The 26,144-nt window shown below is 51.6% G+C and overlaps 3 protein-coding genes across 5 annotated transcripts; 2 read left to right on the top strand and 1 right to left on the bottom strand.

Annotated features, from left to right (window-relative positions):
- Nucleotides 1–182: 182 nt before the first annotated feature.
- fastk (Fas-activated serine/threonine kinase) lies at nt 183–9,078 on the bottom strand. Its single transcript, XM_080906737.1, has 11 exons — nt 8,316–9,078; nt 6,228–7,029; nt 5,841–6,147; nt 5,549–5,736; nt 5,282–5,430; nt 4,990–5,206; nt 4,048–4,207; nt 3,772–3,863; nt 2,590–3,277; nt 2,399–2,513; nt 183–803 (listed from the first exon to the last, which is right to left on the bottom strand). The coding sequence occupies exons 2-11, from the start codon at nt 6,985–6,987 to the stop codon at nt 717–719; spliced, it is 2,763 nt and encodes a 920-aa protein (XP_080762863.1). The 5' UTR covers nt 6,988–7,029; nt 8,316–9,078; the 3' UTR covers nt 183–716.
- Nucleotides 9,079–9,264: 186 nt separating this feature from the next.
- On the top strand, nt 9,265–17,077 carry afg3l2 (AFG3-like AAA ATPase 2). 2 transcript variants are annotated; one of them, XM_080906738.1, is made up of 17 exons: nt 9,265–9,477; nt 10,597–10,693; nt 10,886–10,954; nt 12,223–12,356; nt 12,432–12,584; nt 12,905–12,979; nt 13,059–13,183; nt 13,257–13,530; nt 13,668–13,805; nt 13,923–14,076; nt 14,147–14,254; nt 14,341–14,466; nt 14,553–14,663; nt 14,742–14,857; nt 14,953–15,153; nt 16,177–16,371; nt 16,517–17,077. In XM_080906738.1, the coding sequence occupies exons 1-17, from the start codon at nt 9,394–9,396 to the stop codon at nt 16,757–16,759; spliced, it is 2,403 nt and encodes an 800-aa protein (XP_080762864.1). In that variant the 5' UTR covers nt 9,265–9,393; the 3' UTR covers nt 16,760–17,077. The 2 variants fall into 2 exon arrangements, with proteins under 2 accessions (XP_080762864.1, XP_080762865.1); XM_080906739.1 differs by having other exon boundaries at nt 13,062–13,183.
- Nucleotides 17,078–20,251: 3,174 nt separating this feature from the next.
- On the top strand, nt 20,252–26,129 carry puf60a (poly-U binding splicing factor a). 2 transcript variants are annotated; one of them, XM_080907315.1, is made up of 11 exons: nt 20,252–20,406; nt 21,468–21,563; nt 21,668–21,754; nt 22,668–22,718; nt 22,803–22,964; nt 23,049–23,141; nt 23,221–23,434; nt 23,774–23,964; nt 24,151–24,265; nt 24,453–24,691; nt 24,768–26,128. In XM_080907315.1, the coding sequence occupies exons 1-11, from the start codon at nt 20,386–20,388 to the stop codon at nt 25,065–25,067; spliced, it is 1,569 nt and encodes a 522-aa protein (XP_080763441.1). In that variant the 5' UTR covers nt 20,252–20,385; the 3' UTR covers nt 25,068–26,128. The 2 variants fall into 2 exon arrangements, with proteins under 2 accessions (XP_080763441.1, XP_080763440.1); XM_080907314.1 differs by lacking the exon at nt 20,252–20,406 and adding an exon at nt 20,413–20,997 and having other exon boundaries at nt 24,768–26,129.
- Nucleotides 26,130–26,144: the final 15 nt, after the last annotated feature.

Below are 26,144 nucleotides of genomic sequence, written 5' to 3' on the forward strand. Positions count from 1 at the left end.
GTTCAGGGTTCAGCCGCCCACCTCAAATTATTAATAAATGCACTTTTTTCTCATCTCTGGTGTCGTTTTGTCATGTGACCACATGATGACCTTTGACCCCGTCAGTCAGTGAGGACACAGTTTGCGTTCATCTCAGCTTTAATAGATTTATAGAATATAAACAAACATCTGTCAATCACCTCACACACAAATAAATAATCTGACCTTTGACCCAAACACTAAGCACTGTCCTTCAGACCTTTGGCACACTACAGTTCCCATCATCCCCTGCTCTGTGACCCCCACCCCCCACTTATAAAACAGTCCCACACATGCATCACTGTTGCCATAGTTGCCACACCTTATAAAAGGGACTGCCCTCCCCATCCAGGAAAAAAAACGAGTGAGATCATCCGCAGGGCGACCAATGAGGTCTCAGAACAACAGTCCCATTGTCCTCAGTGCTGATAGTCACATGATCACAGATGCCCCCCCCAGGTGAGACGCGCCTGTGTTAGAGACTGCCCAGAAAACAGCAGCATCCTGTCAGCTGATCAATAATCGATCTGATGGTGTTTGTATTGATTAACTGACCTGTTTATTGATAAGGAATCAGTTCTTAAACGCTATGAAAAATGAACAGTTTGGTTGGAACTCCTTCTTGTGCAGCTCCAACGGGACGTCACCAGGTAACCATGACCTCTGACATCAGACAGGACGCACGCTCTGTCAGGACGTCATAGCGTGACGTCCAGCAGCTTCTTGTGCAGGTACTGCTTCACCTCCTCGATGCCATTCAGCTTCTCCAGCTCGTGGTACGGCAGCTGAAGAGACAGGAAACAGCACATCACATGACCGTGATGGGAGGAGCTTACGGAACAAGCGTTAAACCCTATCACATTTACAAAAACAGACGTTTTATCTCAGAGGAAACCAGAAGTTTAAACCAACCAATCACAGCAGCTCAAACTATCTGGCCTGATGTTATTTGGCGGCAGTGGGCAGGGCCAAATGAAGCTTCTGAAGTTTAATGGCGTTAGCCAGCTAGATGAGCCCGCTTTGACTGAGGGATTGATGGCGTCCAAACGGTCAGCTGGTCTGTCTCTTTGGACACGAGTGAGCCGTGAGGTTTGCGTGGTTACTGAAGCTGGACCAGCTGCTACGTGCTGGTTAGCTGCAGAGCTATAGGTAACGCCCCCATCTAAACAAAACGACGACACAAAGGCCGAGCTGCAGCTTTATTTACATAAAGTCGTTCACAATGAATCCTTCAGTCATTTTTGTTTTAAACAGCTGTTTGTAACGTTTGTCACCGCGCTGCTTCACTCGTCTGCAGCACGTCTTCAAACGAGCAACAAGTTAAACAAACGTGAATTTGAAATCCAGAAACTTGTGAACAGAGATGGAAAATATATCATTTAGTTTAATACTGTTCAGTCTTATTGGCTGCGGCGGGGTGTGGTCAGCGGCGCGGCTGAGGCGGACACACCTGAGCAGCATCCCCACTCACGCTTCGCCGGCTTAAAACAGAATAAACTGGGTCCTGTGGTTGATGTGTTTAGGCTGTAGCTGAAACGCTGCAGCCGCGCGCAAATCGACAGCTGCAATAAAGAAGCGTACTGAAGACGTGGCAGGTCTGTCGTGCGTCGTTTACAGTGGTGCCCAAACGCACGACTGGGGCACAACAGACCCGCCCACATGTTTTCTTCTTTATTGCAGCAGTTGACTCACGCGGTTGTTTCAGTGTGAGCAGGTTCTTTATCAGGACTTTGGTTCGGGGAAGCCATGGGGGACTGTCATCAGGTAAAGTGGACAGAATCACAGCACACCGTGATACTGTGTGTGGTGACGTATCCACACTGAGTCACGGGCAAATGCAAACAGCCTGATGGCAGGCAGCCGCTCTGTGCACAGTCTCAGAGACTTATCGAACGTTTGCAGATCATTTCTGATTATAAACCATTGCAGCGCAAACTTGTCCGCGTTATTTCCCACAGAGCAGGAAGCCAACTAAGACAAGACACAGCTTCATTAGTCCCACACGTGAGAAACCTTTTGGTCAAGAGCAGCAAAAACTGGACTCCATATAATCAGACCCACGGCAGACCGATATCAGACTGACAGGCTAATCTCAGACAGACTGACAGCAGACCGGCGGCGGGCTTCAGTGACGGCGTTGGTATGTTTGATCGATCATTCTGGAGCCAAACACTGCTGTGACAGAACTTCGTGTGTCCGGATAAAACAGGCACTGATACTTCAGCTCTGATCTCCTTCAGTCAGCAGTTGAAAGGTGCTAAATGTGGCTAATCAACAGTCAGTGGACAATAGCATTAACGTCGTCAGGTGTTGGAGCCTATATCTTTTCTCTCTGTAATTGTTTCTTTAACATCACTGCTTGATGGCAAAACCGACTCACCTGCAGGATGACATATCCCAGCAACCTCAGGTGGCGGTCTCTCATGGCACGGGAGCCCACCAGGACCTCAGAGTTGTGGCAGTAGTGCCACTTATCATTGACGGACATGATGACCCTGCAGAGAGCACAGCAGGGTGGCGTTAGTGGCGGCAGGCGCTACTAATTCTGCACAGGCTCGGAGTTTGACTTACCTCCGGATCTGCCTCTGGTCTGCGGGGAGGCCGTCGGGGTCTGGCTGCTCAGGGGGGTGGAGCGGCGGTGGCGACAGGGGCGGTCTGTCAGCCCCCTCGGCGTACGTCACTCCTTTGTAGAATCCCCCAAGCTCGTGGTCCGGCCTCGGGGCTCCCGTGCCACCCTCGTCTTCCAGGATCTTCCCAATGGAAAACTGGAACAGAGAGTCCGGGGCACTGGCCCCCGCGGGCGGCTGGGTGGTGGGCGGAGCCAGGCCGTCCGAGGGCGGGCTGCTGAGGGTGGAGCTATCCTGACTCTCCAGCGAGTGCTCTTTGGCCAGGCTTGAGTAGTACTCCCCCGCCGGGACGTAGTACGGCCCGTAGTTCACCGTGCTGCCATTGGTCCCCGCCTGTGGGTGGCCCGGGTGGGGCACGGTGCCCGGCGTGCCGCGGATGTGATGGGGCAGGAAGGCCCGCGGCTCCATTGCCCCGACCATCCCCTCACCAACCTGACACGAGTGCTCGGCGCCCTCCTCCATCGCCACGAACGGAGAGAACTTCTGGAAGTCAGAGGTAACTGCGGCAACCGCTGCATCAGCAGGCTTAGACGCCACAACAACACAGGACGGAGGAACGACAGTCAGAGAGAGGCCGGCTCCAGTGCGGATGGGAAGAACCCGCCCGGAAGTGTCCATCCACAACAGGAAGTCTGGAGAGAAGAGTAATCACATTACAGGTAGCAACACAACAGTAACATGCAGGGGCAGCTGACGGCTCCGCCCCTCTGTGACCCAGCTCCTAACACACACACACACACACACACACACATGCGTTTGACCTTTGAACTACGTACGCATGTGAAGGCTGCTTGTCCAAAATGTAACTTTCTGTTTAAGCAACAGGAAGTAGACCACAGCTGAAGGTCAGCGGCGTCTAATGAAACATTTTAACTTTTGCCAACAGCATCAGAAATACGGGAGGAGCATCTCAGTTACTTTGAAAGGAAGTAGCTCTGTAATTGGCTGATCAAGCAGAACACATGTGGGTGGAGCATGAGTGAAGCCAGGCCGAACCAAACCAACCAGCCAAACACTGCACGATGATCGCCATGTTTTTCAGCTGAGCCAGCCCCCCCCATATGTTTTAAAATCGTTGGAGCTCCAAATATCCAGGTGAGAGGTTGTGTGCGCAGGTGTGTCCCACCTGTGTAGTATCCCGGGGGGAGGACCTCATCCTGTTTGTAGTTATGTTCTCCAACCAGCTGCCGCAGAGCCTCAGCCACCAGACCTTTATAACTGACAGAGAACAGACCAATCAGAGCTCAGCTGCTGTCTGGTATTCTGGTCGCTTTGGTGTTGAGCACACCTGTCGGTGCTTTCTAATCCTGATGATTTTGAGCTGAACTGACCTCGGCCTGGTGAGGTGGACGCTAACAGACTCTGTTTACACCAACCAAGAGGGTCAGTGTGCAGGTGTTACCTGTACTTGCGGTTGACCTCGTCAGCCGTGAGGGCGTGGTCAAACATCAGAACCTTGTGTGCGTCCTGCAGTCGCGGCCCTGTGTAGTCGCGGTACTCCAGCTCGACAGCGGCGTCCAACAGAGACAAGTATCGCCTGACGATGAGAGCATAGGGGCTGTCTGCGGGGAAAGCAGCACACTGGTCACACTGGCTAACCTGGTACTGGTAATCAGTCAATGGCTAGAACAGGATCAATATTATGAGTCGCAAACCAGTCACAGTGGACGGTGTAACCAGTCGATAGGGAATCGACCAGTAGTCCAGGTCCTTGGACTCATTAGTCCTCCTGCCTATTGGTTCTTGCACTCTCACTACAATCAGCTGATTTTAGATAGATATAATTTTTTATTTCGAACATGCAAATATAATTGAAATAACAACAGAAAAAACAAAACTTAAAAATCATCAAGTTTTCATGTATACAGCATGCTAACGCTAAGCTAGTCGGACAGCATGCTAACGCTAAGCTAGTCGGACAGCATGCTAACTCAGAGTGACGTTAAAGCTGAGTGTATGCAGACTCCATCCCAGCAGCCAGAGCCTGAACTTCAGCAGTCAGGCTGCAGCCTTTACCTGTTCATGTTTCTACAGTAGAATCACCATGACAACCGTTTTAAAGCCTCTTTTTGTGCGGGTGTCCTCAGCAGGATAGAGTTTGTGTTGTTTGTGTAGCCTCAGGTTTACGTTGTTAAATAAGGATGATGATGGTGTGTTTCAGATCATTTTACAGAGAAACATCAAAGTAACGTAACGAGTAGGATAACGAACGCCGTTATCCTGGAACTAACTAAGTAACATGCTGCATTACTTTTAGGAAAAGTGTTTTCTGAGTAATAACTTTTTAAATATTCCCATCCCGACCGGTCAGTTGGAAAGTTGGGTTCATGTTGGCCGTACTCACTGGTGACGTTGCTGATAAAGGCGGAGGAGAAGACCCGGTGGAGGACCAGGCCGGGGAAATGTCCGAGCTGGAACAGGGACATGAGGATGTTGACCGTGGCGAGCGGCGAGCTGAGCGCCTTCAGCTCCACCACCTCTTCCAGCCGGGAGAAGAACTGCTGCTCATTGGAAGGACGGTAGCTCATCCGGCTGAACGGGAACACGAGCTTCTGGATCACCTGAGGACACACACAAACACACCTGCAGTCCTGTGCGCCGCTCTCAAGGTCACGTGACCACCAGACCGGCCTCACCTTACTGTCCAGATATTCCGCCTTCTTCACCAGAAATTCGGCGATGGTGTCGAGCAGGCGGGTTTCTCTCAGCCGATGGCGGGCGATGTATTTGGCGATCAGCGCCATCGTGTAGGGCGTGATGCTGTCCACCTTCTTTGGTAACTCCTCTGTTGGAGAGAAACATGTTACTAGTTAAGGTGAGTCAGCAGAGGCGGAGTCACCTGAACAGCTGAGACAGCAATGGCCACGTGTTCGATGGCGAGGGATGAGGGTGAAGCGACCCACCTGCCAGGCTGCTGATGAACCTCTCCTGTCTGTTCTGGTAGAACAGGTGAGAGCTGAAGATCAGCTCCAGACTCTTGTTACTCGCCTCACGGGCGCACGCTGCCAGCATCTCGTCCAGCAGCGCCATCTCCTGGTCTCGAACGCCGCTCACACTCGCCAGCGTGTGTTTGACCAGACGCAGGATCTTCCTGAGGACAGACGCACACGTGCAGTTAACCGCTGCCACGGCGCCAACATCGCAAACCTCAGCACGGGTACCAGAAACAACAACCCAGGTAATGCGCGTTCTCACCTGTTGGCGACCAGCTGTTCAGGGTTAGGCGTGCCGTTGTTAGCGCCGGCGGCTTCCTGCGGTTGCATTGACCGCCATTTGAGCCTGTAGTAGGAGAGCAGCAGGAAGAGCGTCTGCGGGTGGCGCTCTCGCTCCAGGTTTTTCTCTAGGCCGGCCAGGCAGGCCTCCGTGAGCGGGTGCTGGCTGCCCGGGTGGAGCTTCATGCTGGAGCTGAACACCATCGACACGTCCTTCTGGTTGAACTGGTTCAGCCGGGCCTGAGACTCCACCTCCAGAACCTGCACCACCTCAGAGTCGCTGGGCAGACCTGTGAGGGGTCAGATAAAGGTGAGTGGCGTCGCTGCGGGTGATAGCGGGCGTGTGTCTGAGCGTCACGCAGCGACTCACCGAGCGCGGCGACGGCGTACAAGCAGTTCACGATGCTGAAGTTGTCGAACTTGGCGCAGTCGCTGACGATGGCGTTGCAGAGCGTCCGGAAGTCCTGATGCTCCAGGATCTGTCGGGCATCGCCCTCCACTCCGGAGGCCTCGCTGTCGGTCTCACTGCTGCTGGCGCGGACGGGGGGCGTGGCCTGCAGCAGCTGTCCGATCTTCTGCAGGGCGACGGGGTAGTGGTTGTGGGAGATCTTAGCGGGGTTCTGGGTGACCCAGCGCAGCACCTCGTCGGGCCGCCGTGAGCGCTCGATCAGCCGCTTCATGGTGAAGAACGTGTCGTAGCTCATCTTCTCGTGGATGAAGTTCCACGTCTTCTTCTTGCTATTGGCAGCGCCTCCTGCGGGCCCGCCACCCCCGTATGCGTGGAAGGCGCCGTGGTGCTGGAAATGGGGGGGCAGCGGGGGTGCAGCCAGGTGATGGGGCTGCGGGTGGTAGTGGAATTGTGCTCCTCGGTGGGCGTCGGGGCGACCCTGGTACAATGGGAAGGCAGGGGGAGGTGGGGCTGCATGGGGGTGAGGCACCTCGAGCACAGATAGTCCTGGCCTCCGCCCCTGTTTTACCCCGCCCCCTCCACCACCCCCTCCTCCTCCCCCCGCAGTGCCATACAGGCGGGCGGCATACATGGCGACAGACTGAGCAGCAGGGCGGGGGAGGCAGGGAGGGAGGTGGCGAGCTCGGCTCAGGAGGCGCCACCCAGTGGACAAACGCAGCATAGTCCAACAGCCAGACCGCCTGCAGACATCGGCGCAGCGCACCTGCAGAGACACACAGGTACAAATAAGCAGCAGGTCGCGCCTGATGGGCGGAGCAAATTCTGACAGATCCTAAAAATGCACATTCTGTCCTAACAAGGCCCCTCCCCGCATCAGGCAGGTCCAACCCTAAAGTTGCATCATAGGTGAAGCTGCATGAACAAAGAGAGTCTCTTCCTGTCTGACAACTGCTCTATGCCCCGCCCCACTGCACTGTACTCTTCCAGCTCACTTGTCACCCGAACGTTCAGCAGTCGTACATGCTATCCATTTCCAGCGTGTTAAAGCCAATAAACCACCCAGCTCTTGTCAGGAGACCCAGGGTTACCGGTGTGTGTGTGAGCATGACGGGGCACACCTGTCACGTGTGTGTGAACGTGCACAAACCGCCGGTTTGAAACCACATTTGGCGTCTTTCAGATCTAAGCTGAGGAAATGGTGAGCTTGTAGCTGCTGACTGTCACCACCAGGTGGCATCTTTTCACTCCCTCTCTCTCTCACACACACAGGACCACACAACCATTTAGTATATTGTGTATTTGTTGGCATGCAGACCTGATGTGAAAATCGTGTTACTGTCCTACAGTAACACTCACCTGTCCAGATAACGTCTGAGTGAACACGCTAACTGATTACCACTAGGTGCTCTCATCACACCCACACCTGCAGAACAAACACCAAAAATGAACTGAGCATGAGAGACCCTGAACCTGCCCAGCAGGGGCACCTAGTGAACCCTCCCCCGATCACCTGACAGTCAATGAGCTGCTCGCAGACCACGCCCCCTAGCTGTCCTCCTGTCACCTGAAGTCAGGCCCACTTGCTAACATTAGCATTTAACATCCAGCATTGTCCTTTAACCCCAAATCTGCTAAAGTGCCCATGGGGTCACAACAACGTCACTCGCTACGTCATAAAAATATGATGTCATGCTTTAAATAGCCTTCAGAGATGGAAAGTAGGCTCCTCGGGCTGTGCGCCAGCAGGCTGCCGGACAGCTGGCAAAGCTAGCCGGCTGACCCCGCTGAAAGCCGGAGCTAGCGGCGGATAGCATCAGTTCATCAAACCTGCAGCTGCTGCTTACCAATCCGGGGAGAGCAGGCTAGGTATAAACTAAGTTAAGCTAAGCTAAGCTAAGATACTGTGGCTTCCGTCTGCAGGGCTGTTAGCATGCTACCTTCTACTAGCCGCTGTTAGCCCGCCGGGAAGCGGGGGACTCGCCGGGTTGTACGCAGGTCACGGCGCGCGCTCCCCAACCGATGAGCGCGTGACAGAGCGGGAGAGTTTACCTCATGGCTCAGAAAGGCCGCAGCTACGCTCCTGAAGGTCCTGAGGCCACAGAGAGTGCGGGATCAGCGGGGAGACAGTCCGCGGTCAGCCGCTCCGATCCTCCTCACAGACGGGGACGCCATCCTGCTCTACCCGGCATGCACCTGGAGGAGAGGCCGACAGCGCCCCCAGGCGGCTGTAGCCGGGAGCGGCTCTGTGTGATTTTATTGTTTTTAAATATATTCATGTTGTAACCGCATCAGCTGAAGACGTTTATTGCATGTTAATAATCTATTTCTGTAGGGCGTAGTCCGTGTGCCCAGTAATAAGCGACCTTTAAAAGTGATCCCCCTTGTGTAGCCGGATCACTTAGAGGTCAGAGGTCAGCGCTCCTGCCTGGATTCATGTGTTTGAGTTTCAGTTCGGTGTCTTTTGATCTGCAGCCCTGAGCAGAAATGTGAGCATGAAGGGAGCAGCAGTTTATGATTAATGTTCAGTCACACTGGAAAGCTTGAAATAAAAGAGTTTCTGATTAGGAATCTGACACTAACTCATCAGCATGTTTAACAGGGTTTGACTCGTGTGTGAGTGTCTGTGTGTGTTCAGAATCAGAATACTTATTGATCCCTAGGGGAAATTATTTTTCGTTACAATGCTCCATTATAAACAAACATTAACAGAGACAGACAATACACTAACTACGAATAGCACAATATATAAAGGCATATATATATACATAAAAGTTACGTATTAATAAATAGCTGAAAAAAAATGTTGTGTTACAGTTTGTTTAACTGGGAGCTGTTTCATGATCTTTTTGTTTGTTTTTAAGCCATAAAAATATATTTGCGCACGGAAAAATGCAGAAAATATTGAACCCTGCATAGTTGTTGTGGAGATCCTTCTCTATGCTTCTTCTAAAAGGTTGTTTGCGGCTCCTTAGCGGCCGCAGGGGGCGCCAGAGGGCGGAGTCAGCAACAAGGTAGTAGACGAAGAAGAGCTGCAGGTAAACATGTCGGCGCGTTGCTGTCACGGAGCAACTGGGGTGAACTTGAAACGCGTTTAGCTCGGCTCGCATCAGCGTGAGAGAGCCGAAGGATGGCTCACCGCTACCTGCGGCTGTCGGCGGGCTGCCGCGGCCTTTTCCGCCTGCTGCCGCCCTCCGGAGCTCCGGCCAGGCTGGTAGGTGCACGACGGGGCTAACATGCTAAGAGGCTAATCCCGCAGTCCGGAGCCCAGAGCCAGCGGGAGGCCGAACTCTGGGCTGAGGCTGCGCGAAGGCCGCGGGACCCGCAGGGGCAGCTGGCTGCAAGCTTACCATAAACAAACAGGAAGTGCACTGATACCAGCTACAGACAGGTGTACAATGTACACCTGCGTTAAAGTGGCGGTTCACTTCTTATCTCTTCATCTCCATGGTAACTGATGCTGGAGAAGTTAGAGGATATGACATCAGTAACCCCTGACCAATGGGGAATAGTCCTGGATCCCTCGGATCTTTGTAAGCGGACAGTAGTCGAGGCAGAACACCTGCACAGGTACAACCGCCTGAGACATAGACTGAGAAAACGCCTACGGCAACTCAGACTCACACAACTAACCAATCAGGTGACTGTGTGAATATTCGCATAACAATGTAAGCGGTGACTACGAACACTCTGAGCTGAGGAGTATCAGCTGCCTCCAAAGAGCTTTGGGCTCCATCACAGTCACCATGGTTACTACACCTGTAGTGTCTCAGGAGACCTGATTATGATGGCGTTCATTAGGTGTTGGCTTTAACTTCCTGTGTTGTGTACAGGCAGCCAATGGAGCTGCTTGGCACTCCGATTCGTCGCTACAGAAGCTGCTGTTTATGGAGTCATACCTGGGAACAGCAGCCTGAAGCAGGATGAGTGTTTTTGATGTGTTTCAAAGTAATGTTCTCTGAACAGTCATTAAAATCAGCTGACAGGAAGTCTTCTCTTCCTCCATGCAAAGCTCTGCGTAGTCAAAGATGCTGCTCGCTGTGAGGTCATCACTCAGCAAAGAAGCAGCGGGAAATGTTTGTCAGGTTAGCCAACAGAATGTATTAACATCCTGGAGTCCACCAAAGAAACAAAGGTGAACTCAGGTGTGTCAGTTTGAGGCTGTTTTACCTGAAACTGGTGAAACGTGACGCAGGTTAGACCGCCACGCCGCCACATACAGAAGAGAAGGGGTTGCAAACTTCCTGTTAAACTTCAGGCAGACTGATCGAACCATGATGTCAGCGCCTTCAGCACTATGTACTCTGATCTGCTGACCTGTCTGTTCACTCAGGTAACATCTTCAACCACAGCACAGGTGCAGAGTGGGCGGAGCCTGTTGAGTGACCTGCTGGGAGCCTACAGGAGGCTGAGCTCTAAACCTCCAAAAGGTACCGGCTAATCAAATTTAGACCCGCCCTCGTGTGGCCTTCCTGTTCTACGGGGGTGTTGTGATCACTGAGCTGTTTCTATAGCGCCCCCTGCTGAGTTTAATAGGAAGTGGAATGGCTCTGGTAGATCAGCTGTGATGCCCTCATCTGTGTGTGATGTCACTTCCTGTACAATCTGCTTTCTTTCTTCAGGTTTCGAGAAATATTTTCCAGACAGTCAGAAAACGCAGAAACACTCCGAAGCTGAAGCTGCAGCCAAAGGTAGAAACCTGAAATCTACTGACCTTTAATGCTCTCTACTGACCTCTACTGCTCTTTACTGACCTCTACTGCTCTCTACTGACCTCTGCTCTCTACTGACCCCTGACCTCTACTGCTCTCTACTGACCTCTACTGCTCTCTACTGACCTCTGCTCTCTACTGACCCCTGACCTCTACTGAAATCTACTGACCTCTACTGCTCTCTACTGACCTCTGACCTCTACTGAAATCTACTGACCTCTCCTGCTCTCTACTGCTCTCTACTGACCTCTCCTGCTCTCTACTGACCTCTACTGCTCTTTACTGACCTCTCCTGCTCTTTACTGACCTCTGCTGCTCTCTACTGACCCCTGACCTCTACTGAAATCTACTGACCTCTACTGCTCTCTACTGCTCTTTACTGACCTCTACTGCTCTCTACTGACCTCTACTGCTCTCTACTGACCTCTGACCTCTCCTGCTCTTTACTGACCTCTGCTGCTCTCTACTGACCCCTGACCTCTACTGAAATCTACTGACCTCTACTGCTCTCTACTGCTCTTTACTGACCTCTACTGACCTCTACTGCTCTCTACTGACCTCTGACCTCTACTGCTCTCTACTGACCTCTACTGCTCTCTACTGACCCCTGACCTCTACTGAAATCTACTGACCTCTACGGCTCTCTACTGACCTCTGACCTCTACTGCTCTCTACTGCTCTCTACTGACCTCTACTGCTCTCTACTGACCTCTACTGCTCTTTACTGACCTCTCCTGCTCTTTACTGACCTCTGCTGCTCTCTACTGACCCCTGACTTCTACTGAAATCTACTGACCTCTACTGCTCTCTACTGACCTCTCCTGCTCTCTACTGACCTCTCCTGCTCTTTACTGACCTCTGCTGCTCTCTACTGACCCCTGACCTCTACTGAAATCTACTGACCTCTACTGAAATCTACTGACCTCTGACCTCTACTGAAATCTACTGACCTCTACTGCTCTTTACTGACCTCTACTGCTCTCTACTGACCTCTCCTGCTCTTTACTGACCTCTACTGAAATCTACTGACCTCTACTGCTCTCTGCTGACCTCGACTGACCTCTACTGCCCTTTACTGTAACCCTAACTATATGCTTTAGCAAAAAGGAAAGTTTGAATCTTAAAAGTAGAGATGGTGTCTGCCTGCTGAATGTCTCTCTGTTCTTGTTCACCCGACGCTCCGTCAGGTGGATGTTTTGATGTTTGTTGCTGTTTGAGTCCCAGATTTTTATTTTTATTTTTCTCAGAATCCAAACCCGCTAACTCACAGAGAGCATCGGGGAGGTCAACGGGAGGAGGGGGGGGAGCAGGTGGCAGCAGCGGCGGGGGAAAGCGAGGAGGTCGTAAGGATGAGTCACACTGGTACAGCCGTCTGCAGAAGGTCATTCTCTCCTCCTGTCACCTCTTACCTGTCCAGGTGTAAGTGAGCTCTGGTCTCAGCTGTTGTCTGTTTCAGGGGGAGGTGCCCTGGGACGATAGGGAATTCCGGATGTACTTCCTGAGCGGGGTGGCGTTCTGGACCACCGTCACTTACTACTTCTTCCTGAGGGACGGAGGACGCGAGGTCACCTGGAAAGACTTTGTCAACAACTACCTGTCCAAAGGCGTGGTGAGGACGGCCGCTGGGCCTCTTAGTTCACGATGATGTCGTCAGACGCTCTGAAAGTAAAGTGGTCGTGTCTCTGCGGCAGGTGAAATGCAGCCATTTTTTGAATAGTTGCACGTTCCCATGGAGTAATGGGGCAGGAACACCAGGGGGCGCTGGTGTGACTGTCCCGTAACTCCACTTCCTGAATGAACTCTGTCACGCAGACATGAAAAACCAATCAGGTCAAAGCTGGTTACAGTGGTTCCTCAAACCAAGTTTAAAACGTTTGGACCTGATGATGTACAAACAGGAAGCTGACCGCTGCTGTGCATCTTCGGCAGGTGGATCGGTTGGAGGTGGTGAACAAGCGCTACGTGAAGGTGGTTTTCTCTGCGGGGAAGACGCCGGCGGACGGGGTGAGTGTGTTTCTGTCTGCAGAGCAGCGTTCTAGGCGCCGCGCTCGGTTCTGAGCGGGTTCTCGTGTGTGTCTCGCAGCAGTACGTCTGGTTCAACATCGGCAGCGTGGACACGTTTGAGAGGAACCTGGAGACGGCGCAGTACGAGCTCGGCATCGAGGGCGAGAACAGGCTGCCCGTGGTCTACTCCACCGAGAGCGACGGGTACGAGCACGACCTCCGGCCTCAGCTCCACCTCAGGCCTACACCTCTAACCACGCCTGTCTCCCTCTTCCAGCACGTTCCTACTGAGCATGCTCCCCACCGTGCTCATCATTGGCTTCCTACTCTTCATGCTGCGGCGAGGACCGGCAGGGGCGGGACGTCCTGGCCGGGGGATGGGCGGGCTGTTCAGCGTCAGCGAGACAACGGCGAAGATTCTGAAAGACGAAATCGACGTGAAGTTCAAAGACGTGGCGGGCTGCGAGGAGGCCAAGCTGGAGATCATGGAGTTCGTGAACTTCCTGAAGAACCCCAAACAGTACCAGGACCTCGGCGCCAAGATCCCCAAGGTGAGAGTCGAAGGGGGCGGGGTTATGACACAGGTCAGATGGTCAGTGCCACCATTCAGCCAAAGATAAAACTGTGAGGTGTGGGCGGGGCCTGTAGGGTCACCACTGATGGCGTTTATGTTGATGTCTGTGAGCAGGGCGCCATCTTGACCGGTCCTCCTGGCACTGGAAAAACGCTTCTCGCCAAAGCAACGGCGGGCGAGGCAAACGTGCCCTTCATCACCGTCAACGGCTCCGAGTTCCTGGAGATGTTTGTGGGCGTCGGCCCCGCCAGGGTGAGTGTGTTTTACTAACTGTGGTTACCTCACTTCCTGTTTGCCAACGTGTTCAAAATCACGTGGCTCTGTTGGGGGAGGAGTCTGGCATTGGAGCTGATGTCATTTCCTTCCCAGGTGAGAGATCTCTTCGTCATGGCGAGGAAGAACGCCCCCTGCATCCTCTTCATTGACGAGATCGACGCTGTGGGGCGCAAAAGGGGGCGGGGCAACTTTGGCGGTCAGAGTGAGCAGGAGAACACGCTGAACCAGCTGCTGGTAGAGATGGACGGTGGGTGGAGCTAAACTCAGCTTTGTAATGATGAAGACATGGCGATAGCTCACTGCTTTCTGCGCCGCAGGCTTCAACACCGCCACCAACGTGGTCGTCCTGGCGGGAACCAACAGACCCGACATCCTGGACCCGGCGCTGATGAGACCCGGCCGCTTCGACAGGCAGATCTACATCGGTGAGTCAGAGCGCCAGGCGAGCCGTGTACATCTTCCATATGAGCTCGTGTGAGGTCACAATCAGGTGATATCCTTCTCCTCTAAGGCCCTCCTGACATCAAAGGTCGGGCGTCCATCTTTAAAGTCCACCTGCGGCCTCTGAAGCTCGAGCCTGACATGGACAAAGACTCTCTGGCCAGGAAGATGGCCGCCCTCACACCTGGATTTTCAGGTAAGCGCTGCTGAATGTCGTTTCAGACTTTGTGCACCTGCTTGGTCCAAGACACACCTTTGTCCTCCCCGCTCTCCTCCAATCAGGTGCCGACATCGCCAACGTTTGTAACGAGGCGGCTCTGATTGCCGCTCGCCACCTTTCAGACGCTATCAGCCAGAAGCACTTCGAGCAGGCCATCGAGAGGGTCATCGGAGGTGAGTGCGAGAGTTCGAATGTTGGAGCGTGGCGTTGGCTGCAGGGTGATTTCATACAGCGTCTCTTCCCGTCTGAAGGCCTGGAGAAAAAGACTCAGGTCCTGCAGCCCGAGGAGAAGAAGACGGTGGCGTATCATGAGGCCGGGCACGCCGTAGCCGGATGGTTCCTGGAGCATGCCGATCCGCTGCTGAAGGTGACTCGATCGCCGCGGTGCTGTAGCTGCACAATTGAGTGAAATTTGAATGGGGGCTGGTGCAGACTCATCAGTTTGTGTTGTGACCTGCACAGGTGTCCATCATCCCCAGAGGGAAGGGTCTGGGCTACGCGCAGTACCTGCCCAAAGAGCAGTACCTGTACACGAAGGAGCAGCTGCTGGACCGCATGTGCATGACTCTGGGGGGCCGAGTCTCGGAGGAGATCTTCTTCGGCCGGATCACCACGGGCGCTCAGGACGACCTGCGAAAGGTGACGCAAAGCGCCTACGCCCAGGTGAGCCGTCAATACGGGTGTTTTCTCTTTGCACACCGCCGACGCCATCATCGGAGTGATTAGTACCGTTCTTCTTCATCAGCTGTTTATTTTGAGGGGCTTCTCTGTTTGGGGCTTTCATGTTAAAAGCACAGCAGCAGAGAGCTCTGATCCACGGCAGCTCTGATCCACGGCAGCTCTGATCCACGGCAGCTCTGATCCACGGCGCCTCCAGAAGTCTTAAAGCTCTGTGTAGTTTGGGCCGAGTGCATGAATCAGAATGAGCCTCTCAGGTTTAACTTTAGAAACACCTGAGAAAGAGTCGCCAGCATTTGGATCCACAGTTTAGCCGTAAGCCAGAGTCTTGAAGCTCAATCATCTGGACGTTTCATCATCATCAGGTGACTCCGTCAGTCTCAGCTGAATGCAGGTTTCAACCTTATAAACAGGACATCTGCACAACGCCTGACTGCAGCACCACTGATGGAACAATGGGCATTTACATGACGTGTGAGGGGGCCTAACCTGTCACCATGCTACAATGCTGTGATTGCAGCCATTCCCCGGCTCTCTGTGGACGCCACTCATGGACATTGATCAGTGGCTGTTGATGAGTGGTCGTGACAGTTTGCATATTAATGATCATAAACTGACCTGACAGCCCATTGGTCGTCAGGTGTCGGTCTTTGTGCAGATGTCCAATAAGACTGCAACCTGCAGTCAGCTGAGACTGAAGGAGTCACCCGATGAAGACGATACCTTCAAATGAACAGAATCAACCTATTTCCAGAGGCTTAACAGCCTCAGGCTGTGTGAGGCAGGTGTGATACCTGAGAGGTGTTGCAGGTGTTAGCCTTCACTGTAAGTCTCAGGATGACGTTCGAACGAGAACCTTTAAAGCCGAGTTCGGGGGGAGACGTGAACCTCGAAGCTTTGGCTCTTTGATGAGCTCCAGTCGTGTTTTTGTTAGTGCAGGTTTTGGAAATGAAGTTGTTCCTGTGGGGGTTCTGCTCGGTCTGACCTCCTCCTTGTGTTCTCCTGCAGATCGTTCAGTTTGGGATGAACCCGAAGGTGGGCCAGGTGTCCTTCGACCTGCCGCGCCAGGGCGAGATGGTTCTGGAGAAGCCGTACAGCGAGGCCACGGCCCGCCTCATCGATACCGAGGTCAGAACCCTGATCAGCGAAGCGTACCAGAGAACACAGCAACTCCTCAACGACAAGAAGGCCGAGGTGGAGAAGGTAGGCTCAGCTGTGTTCTACGTGCCTCAGAAAGCCACTGAGTCACGAGGCTCTGGGCGGTTCTGGTTCAGTTCTGCGGAGCAGGGTCCTGCGTGCTTCTGCCCGTGATCATTCTGTGCTCACCTGTCCTCTGTGACGTTGGCAGGTGGCGCAGCGGCTACTGGAGAAGGAGGTTCTGGATAAGAACGACATGGTGGAGCTGCTCGGCAAACGGCCCTTCGCTGAGAAGTCGACTTATGAGGAGTTCGTGGAAGGAACCGGCGGCGAGGACGAAGACACGACGCTGCCCGAGGGTCTGAAGGACTGGAACCAGGAGAGGAGGCCGGAGCGGGAGGAGACCCCGGACGAGCAGGTGGCCCGGCAGATCTCCGGAGGAATGCCCTTCTAGAAGTTCCTCCGGGTTCTGTCCTCCTGCCGGAGAGCCTTCTGAGGCCTCCTGATGAACTTCAGCAGGGCCAGGGTGGAACCTGAAGACCTAAAGAACGTTTCCTGTGTAGAACATCGCGTATTTATTGATCCGAGACTATCGACGGCGTTCTGCTCCATCCATGAAATCACTCATCATCACCATGGTAACGTGCTGCTGGAGGCTGCTCAGAGATGAGATATTGATTAGTTGTTGCTAGCATGCTGTTTCATAATGGAATAAATGTGTAAATGTGTTTGACATGTTTAAATAAAGTCAGAGAAACTGATCGATCACCAATCGCCGCTCCGTGTGATCAATAACACACACACTTCCTGTAAACACACACAGAGGAGGTAAACGAGACTGAACTGTGTGTGCACAGAGGAACCAGGTGAGGATGGGAGCAGTGTTCTCCCCCTGGTGGGACGTGCTGTAAGAATATGAGAGTACAGTCTTCATGTAGGCCTGGCTGGTAATCTGGTGGATTATGCAGCGCGATGTCTGGAAGCAGTGCTGCTGCGCACCGTTTCACTAACTGAGAGGAGGGTCCAAGCCCCTCTAAACGCGAGGCTTGGTATGTCCTGGACCTGAGAGCAACGCTACACACTTCAGGCTCAAAGTTACTCGCCGAGTGGAAAAGAGCCTTCATGGTCAAACGGCGAGTTGGTGATGCTGAGTATGAGGTGGTGCGGACAGGACGTCTTTAACAAAGTAACAATGTGATCAAAGCTTTGATGGTAGAGCTAAATGTTTCCAAAGAAACGCGACATTTAAAGGATGGCTGGTTTGTACGAAGCACAGCGCATCCTGCCTTTTTATTACACAGTGTGTCCAACTTCTGTTTAGCAGTACTGGTTTTATTTAGCATAGCCCTATCCTTGTGCCCGAGGGTTTTTGGCTCAGACTCCAGTGTGGTGATATTTTCATTGCCTGTCTTCTTCTTAAAGGAAGCAAAGGAACTGATCCTCCCTCTCAAATACGCTTTCATAGCCAATGTAGTGTCCTCTCAACCTCTTGTCTCCTTAAAAATTAGATGTCATCCCTGATCATTTTAGTAATAACAGTAAGGACACATTCAAACGCCACCTACCACTTTTGAGAAATCCTGGTCTCAGTCTAGTATTTGGTTGAAGTCTGCGCCTACTATTGTTTGTGCACCGTGCGATTCCAAAAGAAGCTGTGATAAATGATGAAAAGCGTAGGCGTGTCTGAATTGGGAGCATAAATATTACATAAAATTACTGGTGTATCTAATAATTGTCCACGTACTAGTTTATATCTACCCTCCTTATCTACTTTTGCCTCAGTGAAGTTAAGACAAAGTTTTATGACTCAGAACCGACAGCCCTGCACTTTTGCCCGTTCCAGGGTTAGGGTGATGTTAAAACGGTCTTTTTCTTAATTACATTATTCAGTCCATTAACATTCCAGCTGGCTATTTTTAGATCCGTCTATCCATGTGGCAATGTGGGAATTACACTTAGTGCACCAACTCACATGTACAAACCTTTGAGAGAGTGGTGTAGAGATAAACAAACCTACACAATCCTGTTGGACTTCTTTATGTGGAGAATTTAAATGGAGCCAAATTCATGGAGGGAAATTCTGCTTAAGCAACAAAGTTAGTGGAGCTTCATTTAAAGTACTTCATCATACGGACACTGGAGAGGTTTAAGCTTGAGAACTATTCTTGTTGTTTGTGTCACTTCCACACTGAAGCTGTTTGTCACCTGTTGTATCCATGTGTATAAATGCCAGACTCTTTCAGAATGATGTTTATTATTACAGACAGACCAATAAACCAAAAACTCGAACTTAAAGTCTGTTTTGAAGGGAAAGATTTAATTCACTACCTACTTCCTCCGACCTCTGCTGCTCTTGGGGAAAATTCCTATTCATACAAAATGATGGACAGACTGCAAAGCCTATATTAAACACTTCTGCAACAAACACAGTGCCACAGTTAAAGACCTTGAAAACACAAAGGAAATTAAAATACATTACATTTTGGACTTCTAATATTTTAATTTTATTATTTTTATTGTTGTGTTCTTGTATTCCGCCATCATCATCACCCGTCATCCATCTCTGGCACTCTTCTGTAGTTAGATGTTGGTCTTTCAGCTCCCTAAATTACACTTTCAAAATAAATTGGATTAAAAAACATCTCAAAAACCCAAACTCCATCTGGAACTTAATTTCTCATCATATCTTTTCACATTTGGGTAGCTTGGACTTTATTCTTCTCTGTAACTACAATATTCAGAAAATCCCAATGAAACTCTCAAACGTTCATCAACAAGCTCTTTTGGCATAGTCCTTAATCTATAAACACAACTTTTCTCCACAAAGGTTTTATATTTGGAACAACTAACACTCTTTACAAGTCGCTGTTCTTTGAAAACTGGTTTAATAATGGTATTCTTCTGCTAAGTCAACTATTCAATAACGCAGGCTTATTATACAATTACTCAGAGTTCCTATCCGGATATAACATCCCAGTATCCCCAAGGGAGTTTTGTATTGGTTTTGATGCCATACCGTCTGCTCTGTCCATGTTGTTTAGAAATACCACTGCCTCCCCACTCCTGTTCTTGTCCCGCTCTGTCCTGAGAGACTCCTTTAGGTCAGATTTGTTTCTCCTCTTGTAAAGGTGTGAATGCCAAGATTAGGTCTCTTTTTCAAGAGCCACTTGTCTCCATTCCTCCTTCCATTTCTTTCTGGTCTAATTTTGTCAAGGACATTGACTGGGAAAAAAAGTTTGGTGTTTGCCACAAAAATTCCTCCTTACTAACAAAGGGAAGGAAATTTTATTTAAGCTAATTCATAGATTTTACCCTGTTAAATGCTTCCTTCAAAATATAAGAGGGATATAGATACTCTTTGCTCCTTCTGTAAGATCGCCCCAGAGACCTGCTCACATCTACTCTGGTCTCGTACCTCTACGCAGATTTTGTGGAAAGATATTGCTGTTTTCATCTCTAAGAACATCTTATCAAATTTTGTGCTTTTTTACCAAAATGTGTTATTTGGTTACACTGACTTTAGCAGGAAAGACTCGAATGCTTTTTACCTTATTAATCTGATTTTAATCCTCGCCAAATGCCATATCCATAAATGTAAGTTTTCAAGCAAGGAACCTCACTTTCTCACTTTTAGGAAAGAAATTGAACTCTATGTGAATACAATTTGCTCCTCTCACAACAAAAAAAGCTTTAAAAACTGTAAATGTTTGTACTATATTTAATGTCCTTGTTTAATTATTCAGTGTCACTGTATCTCTCGCTTTTTTCCTTTTCTTTTTTTCTTTAATTTATTTTTTATTTCCTTTTCTTCTCTCTCCTTTTAATGTTGATATGTATCTTAGTTGTTTAATTTGACACGCCGTTCCATTGTAATATAATTTTGTCTCCTCCATAAAGTTCTGAGAAAAAACTGGTCCTGCTTCCGGCTTCAGCTCCTGAAGTTGTCGTTTGTTCAAACACTCTTCTGTCAGAGGAAGTGACGTCAGCCGGAGCCGCGGTGCGGACTGCGGGGACTCCGAGCGCAGAACCATCCGAACCGAAGCGAGCGGAGAGCGGGGAGAGCAGCGCGGGAGCAGCTGTATGGCGGCGGCCGTTTCTGCGGTACGATCCGAAATGTGCCTGGATGGAAACACGAAGCTAAGCTAATGCTAACAGCAGGGACCCTCGGCGCGTGCTCCGTAACACAATCGGTTCGACACCACAGACTGACCGGAACCGACCGCAGAGGTCGATTAATCGATCAGCCGCTGATCGGTTCTCTGTGATCAACGGTGTGCGCGCGGCTCAGCTAGGCTAACTGTTAGCACGGAAGTTCTGGACGGTTCTGCTAGCTGCTGATGCTAAGCTAACAACCTAGGAGGGTTAAAGTGCCAACTTACCGTCCACGGTGGTAGTTTCGCTCACCTGTACTGAGAAGGTGGTTCACTTCTCACCTGAGTGTATCACTGTGGGAACTGATCATCACCTGTACGCAGGTGAAGTTCCACATTAGAAATGAACACATGAAGATACAGGTGTGTTATTCTAAAGATGCTGATGATCCTGGAGTAGCAGACCTGTTCGTACCTGCTCACCTGAGATCAGGTGAACTGAGTGTCCTAAAAAAATCAAAACCACAAACGAGGAAAATGCGGCACACGAACCTACACCGCGGTCCCCGAATTTGACAGAACGCCACAGACCGAGCAGCAGGTACACCGTTGCCTCGACGACCTCCTCCTCTGTTTCCACTGCTACTGTTTGATGTACACTACGCTGATCCAGGTCACCTGTTACAGCACTCTGAATAGAACATGATCATCAGTCAATCAGGTTGCTGGTGTGGTTGGAGCTGAGTGTGAGTCTCTGTGGCTGTTCAGCCTGACCTCACCTGCGCAGGTGAAGGTCTCACCTGTGTGGCTGCACTCGTACCGATGATGATAAAGTTTGTGTTCAGCATGAAGGAAACAATAAAAACCCACGCAGAAGAAGAGTCGTTAAGTGGAGGTTTGTTTAGCTCTGTGAGTGGAGGCGGGGCATCAGCTGTGTCTGAGGTGATGTCACAGACTGATGGGTATGGGTGAAGTTTAGGATGGGTGCAGCCTCTGACAGCGTGAAGAGAACAGCTGTGATTGATCATCTGTGCGATTGATCGCTAATCAGTCAGTATTGATCTCTGACAGGGAGGGCCGGCTCTCATCATGGAGAATGGACAGAGCACCACCACCAAGCTGGGGCTGCCACCGCTCACCCCCAACCAGGCGGAGGCGCTGCAGAAGGTCTATAAACACACACACACACACACACACACACACACACACACACACACACACACACACGTGCTGTTGTGACTGGCGAGCTGTGATTGGCTGTTTGTGTGCAGGCGAAGAAGTACGCAATGGAGCAGAGCATCAAGAGCGTCCTCGTCAAGCAGACTCTGGCTCAGCAGCAGCAGATCACCAACCTGCAGGTATCCTCACAAGTGTACTCAGGGGGCGGGGCGTCAGAGGGATCAGCATAGGTAACAGCAGTCACACGGTGGGAGTCAGACCCGCTCACCCAGGTGAGCTGAAGCATTAATCGGGCAGCCACTGAGGAGAGTCTGATATTGATTATTAGTTTTGGATTCACCACATCATGGAGCCGTCATGGTGTCAGAAAATATTTTATTGATACAAAACTTTCACAGAAAGGCAAAAAAAGACTCACAAAGATCAAACACACGCGAGGAACGTGATGCAAATGAAACCTTGATTTAAACTTTATTTAACCTCCTGAGACCTGAACTCTTCCACGGCAGCATTTTTAATTTCTCTTTGATATTCGGGCTGATTGGGGCCCAAATTACCAGATTTTTTTTTTTAACCTTATTTTGGTTTTTAAGAAAAATCAGAGCCACATATGAGGATCTTCATTTAAAATGTCGATAGAACAGTAGCAGCATAACGTCCTCGTAGGTGGAAATCAGGCCCATGTAGAGCAAAGTTGAGTATTTTGGTCTAAATAACCCAAAATGTGACGTCACATGTGGACGCAGGTCCGAGGAGGTTAAACGTGTAATCTGACAGTTGTGTTGCACTGAGTCAGCAAACACGCGCTTTCTCTCCATTGGTTTCACGCGTCGCTCAAACGTCACGTCATCAGCGCGTCTGTGACGTTTAAGTCAGCGCGACAAGTCTGGTGACGTGGTTACAGAACGATGGGCTGCTGCGATGGGTCAAAACTGAGCCCCGCCCACGGCCGCCCCCGGTTCTCACCTCCCTTGGCCTCACCGCTCTGACGAACACTTCTGCTGACTCGTGTTTTTCATCTGCAGTGGGTGCAGACTTGGCTCCGCCCCTGTGCTTCGTCACACTGAACCTTTTCTCTCATGTGTGTCTCAGATGGCGTCTCTGACGATGGGTTTGGGCGACGCTCTGTCTCCTCTGCAATCGGTGAGTAACAGCGTGCAGCGCCTCCTTGCTGAGCGGCGAGCTGCTGGCTGATTCTTCTTCTCTGCTTTCTGTGTGTCTGTTCAGGTGGCGGCTCAGCGGCAGAGAGCGCTCGCCATCATGTGTCGCGTGTACGTTGGATCCATTTACTACGAACTCGGAGAGGACACCATCAGGCAGGCCTTCGCCCCCTTTGGACCAATCAAAAGCATCGACATGTCCTGGGACTCTGTGACCATGAAGCACAAGGTCACACATACACACACACTCATATAAAACACACACACCACACTCTGAGGTGGGCGGGTCTAACCGTTGCCATGGCACCTGCAGGGCTTCGCCTTCGTGGAATACGAGATGCCTGAAGCAGCGCAGCTTGCACTGGAGCAGATGAACTCAGTTGTCCTCGGAGGACGGAACATCAAGGTGAGTCCAGCTGATGATGAAGCCCCGCCTCCTCTGACTCTGAGCCGGGTTTTGAGTTTCCCTTCTCGCTGTCTCGCAGGTCGGGAGGCCCAGCAACATCGGCCAGGCTCAGCCAATCATCGACCAGCTGGCGGAGGAAGCGCGTGCCTTCAACAGGATCTACGTGGCGTCAGTGCACCCCGACCTCTCCGACGATGACATCAAGAGTGTGTTCGAGGCCTTTGGAAAGATCAAGTCGTGCATGCTGGCCCGCGAGCCGACCACGGGCCGGCACAAAGGCTACGGCTTCATCGGTGAGCGGCCGATCGGCTCCGCCGCGGCGTGAAAGCTTTAACAGGGAAGACGCAGAGGGGTGTGGACCCTCTCAGGTGCACCCAGGGTCAGTGACCCACCCCCTTGCGGTTCTCATGTTTGGATTCACCAATCTGTTTCCATAGCAACTCAGCCTGACGGGTCGACTTCATTTTAAGGGTTTGTTAGGCTCAGTTAGCCCTGTCAGCTGACGGGGAGCCCAGGTGTGACACCTGAACACCTGGGCTCCCTGTCAGCTGACAGACAGCTCTGTTCAGGGTGGGGCTCTGTGTGATGTAGGCGGGACTTCTGACGGCGGTCTGCTCATTTCCTGCGTGCAGAGTATGAGAAGGCTCAGTCGGCCCAGGACGCCGTCGCCTCCATGAACCTGTTCGACCTGGGTGGTCAGTACCTGCGCGTGGGAAAAGCCGTGACGCCACCCATGCCCCTTCTCACACCAACAACGTCTGGTGGACTGCCCACTGCCGCCGCCATGGCTGCTGCCGTCGCCACCGCAAAGATCACAGCTCAGGTAACTCAGGGAGCTCCGCCCCCCCAGAGACAAGGCACAGGAACATGCTCTAAGAAGTGTAGTAGATGCAGTGCGGTAGTTTTTCTGCCTGTATGTGCACAGAAGCAGTGGTATGTAGTGTTTCCTGTAGTACAGGATTGTAGTGTTTGAGACAGCTGTACTGATTATGTTCTGTGGTGCGTTCAGGAGGCGGTGGGAGCATCGGTGCTCGGAGCGCTGGCCGGACCGGCGCTCCTGTCCCAGCAGCTCGGAGGCCTCCCTCAGGCTGTCATGGCCCACCAGGCTCCAGGTGTCATCACAGGTAGGAACACCTGAGCCCTGTCAACACACACACACAGGCTCCACCCACATGACATCACATCTTGAGTTTGGGGCAGTCTTCTCCGCCCACACGTCTCACCTCTCTTTATTTTGAAGCCAGGCTCATCCAAAGATGCTAACCAATAAAAGGTGCTCCAACAGGTAACACTTCCTGCTTCCTGTTTCAGGTGTGACCCCAGTGAGACCTGGTGTGCCTCAGGTGGGCTTGGTGAACCCTGTGCTGGCCACGCCCCCAACACAGACGGTTTCCTTTGGTGCTGATCCAAAGAAGAAAGAGGAGGAGGAGCGTCAGCAGGAGGTGCAGCAGGACGGCGCCATGGAGCCGCTGAGCGACCAGGAGCACATGAGCATCAGCGGCAGCAGCGCCCGACACATGGTGATGAGGAAGCTGCTGCGCAAGCAGGAGGTACGCTTCAGTCCCGCCCACCCCTAATGGCGAATCGTTGGTTCTGGTGGTCGTGACCTGTCGTATCTCCTTTCAGTCCACCGTCATGGTTTTGAGGAACATGGTCGGGCCCGATGACATCGACGACGACCTGGAGGGCGAGGTCACCGAGGAGTGCGGGAAGTTCGGCCAGGTGAAGCGAGTCATTATCTATCAGGAGCGTCAGGGAGAGGAGGACGACGCCGAAGTCATCGTCAAGATCTTTGTGGAGTTCTCAGAAGCTGCCGAGATGAACAGAGCCATCCAGGCGCTGAACCACCGCTGGTTCGGCGGCAGGAAGGTGGTCGCTGAGGTTTACGACCAGGAACGCTTCGACAACGGGGACCTGTCGGCGTAGAGCACGCTCGTCGGGGAGCGTAGCATAGCGGGCTCTTTCTAACTTGTCTGTTTTTCATCGGTGTTTGTCTCCAGGGAAACGTCTCCGCGTCCTCTGCTCCAGTGTTTCTGTGCAGGGTCAAAGGACGAAGCAGCTGCTTCTCATGTTTCAGCTGCTCGCCGCCTCGCCGTTTCTTACAGCCACTGCTTTCCTAACACGATGTCCTTCGTTTCCATGGTAACAGAAACGGGACACAGAGGGCGTCAGTTAAAAATGTACCATGAGCTCCGTGCTAACGTTAAGAGCTCAACTGATTTACATGGTCTGATATCAGTTTGTCAGCAGTTTCATTGAGTGATGTCACGCTCGACTCCACCCACTGTAGATGGTGCCAGTGGAGCCGCCCTGCTGGACAAACTGTGTATTGACGAGTTTCATTTACTGAATTTTTTTTTTTTAAAAACGGATTTTGGATTGGCGCGATTAGAAACGTTGTCGATCGCGTTCTACTAACTGCCACGCCCCTTCTCCTTAGAACACTGGGCAGGGCCGCGGCACCGACACCCTGAGAGTGAGGCGTAAAGATTTGGTTTGAAACACACAAAAACAATCACCAGCAGGAAGGAAAAACTGGACCTGACGTCCAGGAACCAGGACCCACAGATCAGTAAGTTGAACAGTAACTTCCTGTCTGGGTTCTGACCCAGTTACACGGCCGCGGTGCCTTCAGGGACCTTCTGTACAATGGTGAGCCGGCCGGAGCTGAAACATGAAGCAACTGTGGACCAGATGTGACGTCACCTGTGTTCTTCCAGATGTTCAGCCTTTTGTTCACAGCCTCACAAGAGAAACACCTGGAGTCTAACAAACTGACTAAACCTGAACGCACCACAGCATCATCCACTCTCAGGCCGTCTCCCGCTTGTCCCGAGGAGTCACATGATCCCAGTCTCTGAGCAACTTTGAGCCTCAGAGGCGGTGCTGCGTTCAGGTGCTCTTCGGGGTTTGAAGGTCAAACACCGAAACTTGTGAATAAAACTCTTTTTTTTTTTTTTCTGCTGTTTTGTTTGTGTGAAGCTGCTCTCTGATTGGTCGGCA

This window comes from Rhamphochromis sp. 'chilingali' (genome assembly GCF_963969265.1).
Source record: "Rhamphochromis sp. 'chilingali' genome assembly, chromosome: 16".
Classification (NCBI taxonomy): domain Eukaryota; kingdom Metazoa; phylum Chordata; class Actinopteri; order Cichliformes; family Cichlidae; genus Rhamphochromis; species Rhamphochromis sp. 'chilingali'.

Coding starts and splice junctions, on each gene's coding strand:
- afg3l2 (XM_080906738.1), top strand. CDS start 9,394: ATGGCTCACCGCTACCTGCGGCTGTCGGCGGGCTGCCGCGGCCTTTTC. Junction 14,077..14,146: donor GCTGCTGGTAGAGATGGACG/GTGGGTGGAGCT, acceptor TCTGCGCCGCAG/GCTTCAACACCGCCACCAAC. Junction 15,154..16,176: donor CGCAAAGCGCCTACGCCCAG/GTGAGCCGTCAA, acceptor GTTCTCCTGCAG/ATCGTTCAGTTTGGGATGAA.
- fastk (XM_080906737.1), bottom strand. CDS start 6,987: ATGCTGCGTTTGTCCACTGGGTGGCGCCTCCTGAGCCGAGCTCGCCAC. Junction 4,208..4,989: donor CTTTATCAGCAACGTCACCA/GTGAGTACGGCC, acceptor CTTTCCCCGCAG/ACAGCCCCTATGCTCTCATC. Junction 3,278..3,771: donor CCCCCCGGGATACTACACAG/GTGGGACACACC, acceptor TCTTCTCTCCAG/ACTTCCTGTTGTGGATGGAC.
- puf60a (XM_080907315.1), top strand. CDS start 20,386: ATGGCGGCGGCCGTTTCTGCG. Junction 23,435..23,773: donor CAAAGGCTACGGCTTCATCG/GTGAGCGGCCGA, acceptor TCCTGCGTGCAG/AGTATGAGAAGGCTCAGTCG. Junction 24,692..24,767: donor AGCTGCTGCGCAAGCAGGAG/GTACGCTTCAGT, acceptor ATCTCCTTTCAG/TCCACCGTCATGGTTTTGAG.